Below are 12,322 nucleotides of genomic sequence, written 5' to 3'. Positions count from 1 at the left end.
CATAACCATAGCTGCATCAGCAGAGGACACTGACATAAGTATCAGGGGGCAGAGAACAAGGGATCCGCAGCGCCCTATTACAGAGTATATAACCCAGGAGACAGTGACTTACAGCTGTATACAATAGAGGACAAGTACAGGGCACATAACCATAGCTGCATCAGCAGAGGACACTGACATATGTATCAGGGGGCAGAGAACAAGGGATCCGCAGCGCCCTATTACAGAGTATATAACCCAGGAGACAGTGACTTACAGCTGTATACAATAGAGGACAAGTACAGGGCACATATCCATAGCTGCATCAGCAGGCGGCACTGACATATGTATCAGGGGGCAGAGAACAAGGGATCTGCAGCACCCTATTACACAGTATATAACCCAGGAGACAGTGACACAGCTGTATACAATAGAGGACAAGTACAGGGCACATAACCATAGCTGCATCAGCAGGCGGCACTGACATAAGTATCAGGGGGCAGAGAACATGGGATCCGCAGCGCCCTATTACAGAGTATATAACCCAGGAGACAGTGACTTACAGCTGAATACAATAGAGGACAAGTACAGGGCACATAACCATAGCTGCATCAGCAGAGGACACTGACATAAGTATCAGGGGGCAGAGAACAAGGGATCCGTAGCGCCCTATTACAGAGTATATAACTCAGGAGACAGTGACTTACAGCTGTATACAACAGAGGACAAGTACAGAGCACATAACCATAGCTGTATCAGCAGCCAGCACTGACATATGTATTAGAGGGCAGAACAAGGGATCCACAGCACCCTATTACAGAGTATATAACCCAGGAGACAGCTGTATACAATAGAGGACTAGTACAGGGCACATAACCATAGCTGCATCACCTGAGGACACTGACATAAGTATCAGGGGGCAGAGAACAAGGGATCTGCAGGACCCTATTACAGAGTATATAACCCAGGAGACAGTGACTTACAGCTGTATACAATATAGGATAAGCACAGGGCACATAACCATAGCTGCATCAGCAGAGGACTCTGACATAAGTAACAGGGGGCAGAGAACAAGGGATCCGCAGCACCCTATTACAGAGTATATAACCCAGGAGACAGTGACTGACAGATGTATACAGTAGAGGACAAGTACAGGGCACATAACCATAGCTGCATCAGCAGAGGACACTGACATAAGTATCAGGGGGCAGAGAACAAGGATCCGCAGCGCCCTATTACAGAGTATATAACCTAGGAGACAGTGACTTACAGCTGTATACAATAGAGGACAAGTACAGGGTATATAACCATAGCTGCATCAGCAGAGGACACTGACATAAGTATCAGGGGGCAGAGAACAAGGATCCGCAGCGCCCTATTACACAGTATATAACCCAGGAGACAGTGACTTACAGCCGTTGTTATAGGCAACATAGTGGTTCTTATTCAAGGAGATCACCAAGTGCTGAGTGGTTATAGGATCAAAACATAATGTTTGTATTGAATTGTCAGCAGGTGCAGAATGCCACACTCCAGACCACCAGCGATGTGGTGTTGCCGTTCTAATCATGTCGATACTTATACAGTGTCAACATTATCATGTAATATAGTATTCTCTCCATTATATCTAAAGCTTCTGGCCTGTACCCAGAGCGCTACGTAGTGCCCAGCCTGCCGCATGTAGACACAACAGTGCGAGCCCAGATAATCAGAGCAGGGTGTTCCGTCTCTCCTAGGCCCAGCCTGCCGCATGTAGACACAACCTATCCCGGCACAGTAACTGCAGGCAGGAGTCTATAGACCTTCTCGTACAGAGCGAGCCCAGATAATCAGAGCAGGGTGTTCCGTCTCTACTAGGCCCAGCCTGCCGCATGTAGACACGACCTATCCCGGCAAGCAGGAGTCTATAGACCTTCTCGTACAGTGTGAGCCCAGATAATCAGAGCTGGGTGTTCCGTCTCTCCTAGGCCCAGCCTGCCGCATGTAGACACAACAGTGCGAGCCCAGATAATCAGAGCAGGGTGTTCCGTCTCTCCTAGGCCCAGCCTGACGCATGTAGACACAACAGTGCGAGCCCAGATAATCAGAGCAGGGTGTTCCGTCTCTCCTAGGCCCAGCCCTGCCGCATGTAGACACGACCTATCCCGGCAAGCAGGAGTCTATAGACCTTCTGGTACAGTGCGAGCCCAGATAATCAGAGCAGGGTGTCCCGTCTCTCCTAGGCCCAGCCTGCCGCATGTAGACACGACCTATCCCGGCACAGTAACTGCAAGCAGGAGTCTATAGACCTTCACGTACAGAGCGAGCCCAGATAATCAGAGCAGGGTGTTCCGTCTCTCCTAGGCCCAGCCTGCCGCATGTACTGTAGACACGACCTATCCCGGCACAGTAACTGCAAGCAGGAGTCTATAGACCTTCTGGTACAGTGCAAGCCCAGATAATCAGAGCAGGGTGTTCCGTCTCTCCCAGGCCCAGCCTGCCGCTTGTAGACACGACCTATTCCGGCACAGTAACTGCAAGCAGGAGTCTATAGAGCTTCTGGTACAGTGCAAGCCCAGATAATCAGAGCAGGGTGTTCCGTCTCTCCTAGGCCCAGTTGTACATGCACCTGACCAACTACTCTGTCAATAAACACAACGAGAACTTTGAGAGAGATGAAACAGAGGATCGGGGAAGCAAACGTTCCATCCGGTGGTTTACGGAGTTCCTGCGTGCCAATGACCATGATGTAGCCAAATTCTGGAACGACATTTCTGTAAGTACCGATCGTAGGGTGAAATGTAATAGGATGAGAGATTCAGAAAGTGAGAGATTTGGGAAGAAATCTCCAGTTTTTTTAAAGGGGCAATCATTTACACTGCAAAACCAGTTTGGAGATTTCTTCCCAATTCTCTCACTTTCTGAATCTCTCATCCTATTACATTTCACCCCTGGTTTCCTGCTGTTTCCTGCTGCTGAACGTGACCAAGGGAATTATGTTGTCATTGGTAATAATGATCTAGATACGGGCAAGCTTCTGATTGAGGTTCTACCTCCATGTAATGCCTGTGTCTCGGGTATTGCCAAATAATTTACACAGATCATTATCTACTCTCCATATGCTAGTGCCGATTCCCGATGCCCCTATCCTCTCCACCTCCCGGTGCCCCTATCCTTTCCACCTTCCGGTGCCCCTATCCTCTCCACCTCCCGGTGCTGTTATCCTTTAGACCTCCCGGTGCCTTTATCCTTTCCACCTCCCGGTGCTGTTATCCTCTCCACCTCCCGGTGCCGTTAACCTTTCCACCTCCCGCTGCTGTTATCCTCTCCACCTCCCGGTGCCATTATCCTTTCCACCTCCCTGTGCTGTTATCCTCTCCACCTCCCGGTGCCGTTATCCTTTCCACCTCCCTGTGCTGTTATCCTCTCCACCTCCCGGTGCCTTTATCCTTTCCACCTCCCTGTGCTGTTATCCTCTCCACCTACTGGTGCCATTATCCTCTCCACCTCCCTGTGCCATTATCCTTTCCACCTCCCTGTGCCGTTATCCTCTCCACCTACTGGTGCCATTATCCTCTCCACCTCCCTGTGCCGTTATCCTCTCCACCTACTGGTGCCATTATCCTCTCCACCTCCCTATGCCATTATCCTCTCCACCTCCCTGTGCCATTATCCTCTCCACCTCCCTGTGCCATTATCCTCTCCACCTCCCGGTGCCCCTATGCTCTCCACCTCCCGGTGCTGTTATCCTCTCCACCTCCTGGTGCCCCTATCCTCTCCACCTCCCGGTGCTGTTATCCTCTCCACCTCCCGGTGCCATTATCCTTTCCACCTCCCTGTGCTGTTATCCTCTCCACCTACTGGTGCCATTATCCTCTCCACCTCCCGGTGCCATTATCCTCTCCACCTCCCTGTGCTGTTATCCTCTCCACCTCCCGGTGCCATTATCCTTTCCACCTCCCTGTGCTGTTATCCTCTCCACCTACTGGTGCCATTATCCTCTCCACCTCCCTGTGCCATTATCCTCTCCACCTCCCTGTGCCATTATCCTTTCCACCTCCCTGTGCCGTTATCCTCTCCACCTCCCTGTGCCATTATCCTCTCCACCTCCCAGTGCCATTATCCTTTCCACCTCCCTGTGCTGTTATCCTCTCCACCTCCCTGTGCCATTATCCTCTCCACCTCCCGGTGCCATTATCCTCTCCACCTCCCTGTGCCATTATCCTCTCCACCTTCCGGTGCCATTATCCTTTCCACCTCCCTGTGCCGTTATCCTCTCCACCTCCCTGTGCCATTATCCTCTCCACCTCCCTGTGCCATTATCCTCTCCACCTCCCGGTGCCCCTATCCTCTCCACCTCCCGGTGCTGTTGTCCTCTCCACCTCCTGCTGCCTTAGTCCTCTCCACCTCTCGGTGCCGTTGTCCTCTCCACATTCCGGTGCTTTAGTCCTCTCCACCTCCCGGTGCTTTAGTCCTCTCCACCTCCTGGTGCCATTGTCCTCTCCACCTCCCGGTACCGTTACCCTGTCCACCTCCCGGTGCCGTTATCCTCTCCATCTCCTGGTGCCTTTGTCCTTGCCCCAGTGTCTGTCCTATTTAGGTGTTGTTGCCCTCCCTGTCCCCAGCGCGTGCTGTTGTCTTCATATCCTGGTGATTTACATAGAAACATAGAAACATAGAATTTGACGGCAGATAAGAACCACTTGGCCCATCTAGTCTGCCCCTTTTTTAAACATGTTACCTCAAACCATATTTGATCCTTATTTTTTTGTAAGGATATCAATAGGCCTATCCCAAGCATGTTTACATTGTACTACTGTATTTGCCTCTACCACCTCTGATGGTGGGCTATTCCACTTATCTACTACTCTTTCTGTGAAGTAATTCTTCCTCACATTTCCCCTGAATCTTCCTCCCTCTAGTTTCAGTGCATGTCCTCGTGTTCTGCTGCTCCTCTTCCTGTGACTAATGTCTCCCACCTGTACCTTGTTAAAACCCTTGATATATTTGAAAGTTTCTATCATGTCCCCCCTTTCCCTTCTCTGCTCTAAAGTATACATATTTGCACACAGGTTTCTGTGCAAGGTTCTGGCATGTGACTTTTTACCTTCCTTCCCCCAGGAGTTGGTGGTGAAGACCCTGATAGTAGCGGAACCTCACGTGCTCCATGCGTACCGGATGTGTCGGCCCGGACAACAGCCCGGCAGCAACAGCGTCTGCTTCGAAGTGTTAGGGTTTGACATCATCCTGGACAGGAAGCTGAAGCCGTGGCTGCTGGAGGTACGGACATGTCTGAGTGCGGAGTATGGAGATGTAACGCTGACATTTCCAGGGATGACCCCATAGATACAGACACTTTAATGGCTTCATGAACAATATCTGCTCACACTGAGGGGAAGCAATTTCCCAGTGCACCCACGGGACACTAACATATTGTATAGTGCAGTACAATTAGGGGAATAGACTAAACGTACGCTAAAAATATGGCAGCATAAGACATAACAGGTTAAAGAACCTGATCACAAGAGCTTACAATCTACAGGGATACGGTGATTGGAATGTAATACACCAGAGAATTGGCCATGGACATAAGTAAGGATGCACATCGGTGCTAAGATGACCGGCTACGTACGCAGTGCCAAGTGCTTAGATTACCAGCCTGTTCATTGTACTGGCAGTATAGGATATGAAGATGAGTGTGAGCTCACTATAATTACTGGCAGTATAGGATATGAAGATGAGTGTGAGCTCACTATAATTACTGGCAGTATAGGATATGAGGATGAGTGTGAGCTCACTATAATTACTGGGAGTATAGGATATGAGGATGAGTGTGAGCTCACTATAATTACTGGGAGTATAGGATATGAGGATGAGTGTGAGCTCACTATAATTACTGGCAGTATAGGATATGAAGATGAGTGTGAGCTCACTATAATTACTGGCAGTATAGGATATGAAGATGAGTGTGAGCTCACTATAATTACTGGCAGTATAGGATATGAGGATGAGTGTGAGCTCACTATAATTACTGGGAGTATAGGATATGAGGATGAGTGTGAGCTCACTATAATTGCTGGGAGTATAGGATATGGGGATGAGTGTGAGCTCACTATAATTACTGGTAGTATAGGAGTCGGGGATGAGTGTGAGCTCACTATAATTACTGGTAGTATAGGATATGGGGATGAGCGTGAGCTCACTATAATTACTGGGAGTATAGGCTATGAGGATGAGTGTGAGCTCACTAATTGCTGGGAGTATAGGATATGGGGATGAGTGTGAGCTCACTATAATTACTGGTAGTATAGGATATCAGGATGAGTGTGAGCTCACTATAATTACTAGGAGTATAGAATATGAGGATAAGTGTGAGCTCACTATAATTACTGTCAGTATAGGATATGAGGATGAGTGGGAGCTCACTATAATTACTGGGAGTATAGGATATGAGGATGAGTGTGAGCTCACTATAATTACTGGGAGTATAGAATATGAGGATGAGTGTGAGCTCACTAGAATTACTGGGAGTATAGGATATGAGGATGAGTGTGAGCTCACTATAATTACTGGTAGTATAGGAGTCGGGGATGAGTGTGAGCTCACTATAATTACTGGTAGTATAGGATATGGGGATGAGCGTGAGCTCACTATAATTACTGGGAGTATAGGCTATGAGGATGAGCGTGAGCTCACTATAATTACTGGGAGTATAGGATATGGGGATGAGTGTGAGCTCACTATAACTACTGGGAGTATAGGCTATGAGGATGAGCGTGAGCTCACTATAATTACTGGGAGTATAGGATATGAGGATGAGTGTGAGCTCACTATAATTACTGGGAGTGTAGGATATGGGGATGAGTGTGAGCTCACTATAATAATTGGGAGTATAGGATATGAGGATGAGTGTGAGCTCACTATAATTACTGGGAGTATAGGATATGGGGATGAGTGTGAGCTCACAATAATTACTGGGAGTGTAGGATATAAGGATGAGTGTGAGCTCACTATAATAATTGGGAGTATAGGATATGAGGATGAGTGTGAGCTCACTATAATTGCTGGGAGTATAGGATATGGGGATGAGTGTGTGCTCACTATAATTAGTGGTAGTATAGGATATGGTGAGGAGTGTGTGCTCACTATAATTACTGGTAGTATAGGATATGGAGATGAGTGTGAGCTCACTTTAATTATTGGGCATATATGATATGGGGATGAGTGTGAGCTCACTATAATTACTGGGAGTATAGGATATGGGGGATGAGTGTGAGATCACTGTAATTATTGGGCATATATGATATGGGGATGAGTGTGAGCTCACTATAATTACTGGGAGTATAGGATATGGGGGATGAGTGTGAGCTCACTATAATTATTGAGAGTATATGATATAGTGATGATTGTGAGCTCACTATAATTACTGGTAGTATAGGGTATGATGATGATTGTGAGCTCACTGTTATTATTGGAAGTATAGGATATGGGGATGAGTGTGAGCTCACTATAATTATTCATAGTATAGGATATGCGGATGAGTGTGAGCTCACTATAATTACTAGGAGTATAGAATATGAGGATAAGTGTGAGCTCACTATAATTACTGTCAGTATAGGATATGAGGATGAGTGGGAGCTCACTATAATTACTGGGAGTATAGGATATGAGGATGAGTGTGAGCTCACTATAATTACTGGGAGTATAGAATATGAGGATGAGTGTGAGCTCACTAGAATTACTGGGAGTATAGGATATGAGGATGAGTGTGAGCTCACTATAATTACTGGTAGTATAGGAGTCGGGGATGAGTGTGAGCTCACTATAATTACTGGTAGTATAGGATATGGGGATGAGCGTGAGCTCACTATAATTACTGGGAGTATAGGATATGGGGATGAGCGTGAGCTCACTATAATTACTGGGAGTATAGGATATGGGGATGAGTGTGAGCTCACTATAACTACTGGGAGTATAGGCTATGAGGATGAGCGTGAGCTCACTATAATTACTGGGAGTATAGGATATGAGGATGAGTGTGAGCTCACTATAATTACTGGGAGTGTAGGATATGGGGATGAGTGTGAGCTCACTATAATAATTGGGAGTATAGGATATGAGGATGAGTGTGAGCTCACTATAATTACTGGGAGTATAGGATATGGGGATGAGTGTGAGCTCACAATAATTACTGGGAGTGTAGGATATAAGGATGAGTGTGAGCTCACTATAATAATTGGGAGTATAGGATATGAGGATGAGTGTGAGCTCACTATAATTGCTGGGAGTATAGGATATGGGGATGAGTGTGTGCTCACTATAATTAGTGGTAGTATAGGATATGGTGAGGAGTGTGTGCTCACTATAATTACTGGTAGTATAGGATATGGAGATGAGTGTGAGCTCACTTTAATTATTGGGCATATATGATATGGGGATGAGTGTGAGCTCACTATAATTACTGGGAGTATAGGATATGGGGGATGAGTGTGAGATCACTGTAATTATTGGGCATATATGATATGGGGATGAGTGTGAGCTCACTATAATTACTGGGAGTATAGGATATGGGGGATGAGTGTGAGCTCACTATAATTATTGAGAGTATATGATATAGTGATGATTGTGAGCTCACTATAATTACTGGTAGTATAGGGTATGATGATGATTGTGAGCTCACTGTTATTATTGGAAGTATAGGATATGGGGATGAGTGTGAGCTCACTATAATTATTCATAGTATAGGATATGCGGATGAGTGTGAGCTCACTATAATTACTAGGAGTATAGAATATGAGGATAAGTGTGAGCTCACTATAATTACTGTCAGTATAGGATATGAGGATGAGTGGGAGCTCACTATAATTACTGGGAGTATAGGATATGAGGATGAGTGTGAGCTCACTATAATTACTGGGAGTATAGAATATGAGGATGAGTGTGAGCTCACTAGAATTACTGGGAGTATAGGATATGAGGATGAGTGTGAGCTCACTATAATTACTGGTAGTATAGGAGTCGGGGATGAGTGTGAGCTCACTATAATTACTGGTAGTATAGGATATGGGGATGAGCGTGAGCTCACTATAATTACTGGGAGTATAGGATATGGGGATGAGCGTGAGCTCACTATAATTACTGGGAGTATAGGATATGGGGATGAGTGTGAGCTCACTATAACTACTGGGAGTATAGGCTATGAGGATGAGCGTGAGCTCACTATAATTACTGGGAGTATAGGATATGAGGATGAGTGTGAGCTCACTATAATTACTGGGAGTGTAGGATATGGGGATGAGTGTGAGCTCACTATAATAATTGGGAGTATAGGATATGAGGATGAGTGTGAGCTCACTATAATTACTGGGAGTATAGGATATGGGGATGAGTGTGAGCTCACAATAATTACTGGGAGTGTAGGATATAAGGATGAGTGTGAGCTCACTATAATAATTGGGAGTATAGGATATGAGGATGAGTGTGAGCTCACTATAATTGCTGGGAGTATAGGATATGGGGATGAGTGTGTGCTCACTATAATTAGTGGTAGTATAGGATATAGGGCCTTATTTTGGTTCATTCTTTCTGACAAAATCCTACTTAGATGGGCAAAACCATGTGCACTGCAGGTGGGGCAGGTGTTACTTGTGCAGAGAGAATTAGATTTGGGTGGGATTTTACTTCAAAGTGAGATCTATATTGCAGTGTAAAAATAAAGCAGTCAGTATTTTCCCTGCACAGAAACAAAATAACTCACCCAAATCTAATTCTCTCTGCACATGTTACATCTGCCCCCTGCAGTGCACCTGGTTTTTTCCATCTAAGAAGGATTTTGTCAGAAAGAATGAACCAAAATAAGGCCCATGGTGAGGATTGTGTGCTCACTATAATTACTGGTAGTATAGGATATGGAGATGAATGTGAGCTCACTTTAATTATTGGGCATATATGATATGGGGATGAGTGTGAGCTCACTATAATTACTGGGAGTATAGGATATGGGGGATGAGTGTGAGATCACTGTAATTATTGGGCATATATGATATGGGGATGAGCGTGAGCTCACTATAATTACTGGGAGTATAGGATATGGGGATGAGCGTGAGCTCACTATAATTACTGGGAGTATAGGATATGGGGATGAGTGTGAGCTCACTATAACTACTGGGAGTATAGGCTATGAGGATGAGCGTGAGCTCACTATAATTACTGGGAGTATAGGATATGAGGATGAGTGTGAGCTCACTATAATTACTGGGAGTGTAGGATATGGGGATGAGTGTGAGCTCACTATAATAATTGGGAGTATAGGATATGAGGATGAGTGTGAGCTCACTATAATTACTGGGAGTATAGGATATGGGGATGAGTGTGAGCTCACAATAATTACTGGGAGTGTAGGATATAAGGATGAGTGTGAGCTCACTATAATAATTGGGAGTATAGGATATGAGGATGAGTGTGAGCTCACTATAATTGCTGGGAGTATAGGATATGGGGATGAGTGTGTGCTCACTATAATTAGTGGTAGTATAGGATATAGGGCCTTATTTTGGTTCATTCTTTCTGACAAAATCCTACTTAGATGGGCAAAACCATGTGCACTGCAGGTGGGGCAGGTGTTACTTGTGCAGAGAGAATTAGATTTGGGTGGGATTTTACTTCAAAGTGAGATCTATATTGCAGTGTAAAAATAAAGCAGTCAGTATTTTCCCTGCACAGAAACAAAATAACTCACCCAAATCTAATTCTCTCTGCACATGTTACATCTGCCCCCTGCAGTGCACCTGGTTTTTTCCATCTAAGAAGGATTTTGTCAGAAAGAATGAACCAAAATAAGGCCCATGGTGAGGATTGTGTGCTCACTATAATTACTGGTAGTATAGGATATGGAGATGAATGTGAGCTCACTTTAATTATTGGGCATATATGATATGGGGATGAGTGTGAGCTCACTATAATTACTGGGAGTATAGGATATGGGGGATGAGTGTGAGATCACTGTAATTATTGGGCATATATGATATGGGGATGAGTGTGAGCTCACTATAATTACTGGGAGTATAGGATATGGGGGATGAGTGTGAGCTCACTATAATTATTGAGAGTATATGATATAGTGATGATTGTGAGCTCACTATAATTACTGGTAGTATAGGGTATGATGATGATTGTGAGCTCACTGTTATTATTGGAAGTATAGGATATGGGGATGAGTGTGAGCTCACTATAATTATTCATAGTATAGGATATGCGGATGAGTGTGTGCTCACTATAATTACTGGTAGTATAGGATATGGGGATGAGTGTGAGCTCACTATAATTAGTGGTAGTATAGGATATGGTGAGGAGTGTGTGCTCACTATAATTACTGGTAGTATAGGATATGGAGATGAGTGTGAGCTCACTCTATTTATTGGGAGTATAGGATACGGGGATGAGTGTGAGCTCACTATAATAATTGGGAGTATAGGATATGAGGATGAGTGTGAGCTCACTGTAATTGTTGGGCATATATGATATGGGGATGAGTGTGAGCTCACTATAATTATTTGGAGTATAGGATATGGGGGATGGGTGTGAGCTCACTATAATTATTCAGAGTGTATGATATAGGGTTGATTATGAGCTCACTATAATTACTGGTAGTATCGGATATGGGGGTGAGTATCAGCTCACTATAATTAGTGGTAGTATAGCATATGGTGATGCGTGTGAGCTCACTATAATTATTAAGAGTATAGGATATGGGGATGAGTGTGAGCTCACTATATTTAGTGGTAGTATAGCATATGGTGATGTGTGTGAGCTCACTATAATTATTAAGAGTATAGGATATGGAGATGAGTGTGAGCTCACTATAATTACTGATAGTATGGGATATGGGGATGCATGTGAGCTCATTATAATTATTAAGAGTATAGGATATGGGGATGAGTGTGAGCTCACTATAATTACTGATAGTATAGGATATGGGTATGTGTGAGCTCACTATAATTTCTAGGAGTATAGAATATGGGGATGAGTGTGAGCTCACTATAATTACTGGGAGTATAGGATATGGGGATGCATGTGAGCTCCCTATAATTTATAGGAGTATAGAATATAGGAATTAATGTGAGCTCACTAATTATTTGGAGTATAGGATATGAGGATGAGTGTGAGCTCACTATAATTATTAGGAGTATACAAAATGAGGATGAGTGTGATCTCACTATAATTACTGGTAGTATAGGATATGGGCATGAGTGAGCTCAGTATAATTACTGGGAGTATAGGATATGAGGATGAGTGTGAACTCACTATCATTGCTGTTGTAATAGGATGTGGGGATGCGTGTTAGCGCACTATTATTGCTGGTAGT

At 44.7% G+C, this 12,322-nt stretch overlaps 1 protein-coding gene across 7 annotated transcripts in view; it reads left to right on the top strand.

Moving 5' to 3' along the window:
• TTLL7 (tubulin tyrosine ligase like 7) overlaps positions 1-12,322 on the top strand; it is a 191,450-nt gene that overhangs the window by 53,728 nt on the left and 125,400 nt on the right. For all 7 annotated transcript variants that reach the window (XM_083157857.1, XM_083157854.1, XM_083157856.1 and 4 more), the window contains 2 exons: positions 2,570-2,734; positions 5,080-5,238. In XM_083157857.1, the coding sequence (XP_083013983.1) occupies positions 2,570-2,734; positions 5,080-5,238 (324 nt within the window). The remainder of the gene's footprint in view (positions 1-2,569; positions 2,735-5,079; positions 5,239-12,322) is intronic.

The sequence above is a fragment of the Crinia signifera genome, chromosome 8 (genome assembly GCF_055691185.1).
Source record: "Crinia signifera chromosome 8, ASM5569118v1, whole genome shotgun sequence".
Classification (NCBI taxonomy): domain Eukaryota; kingdom Metazoa; phylum Chordata; class Amphibia; order Anura; family Myobatrachidae; genus Crinia; species Crinia signifera.
The sequence above is the reverse complement of the archived record's forward strand: the minus strand, read 5'-3'. Positions and strand labels throughout refer to the sequence as shown.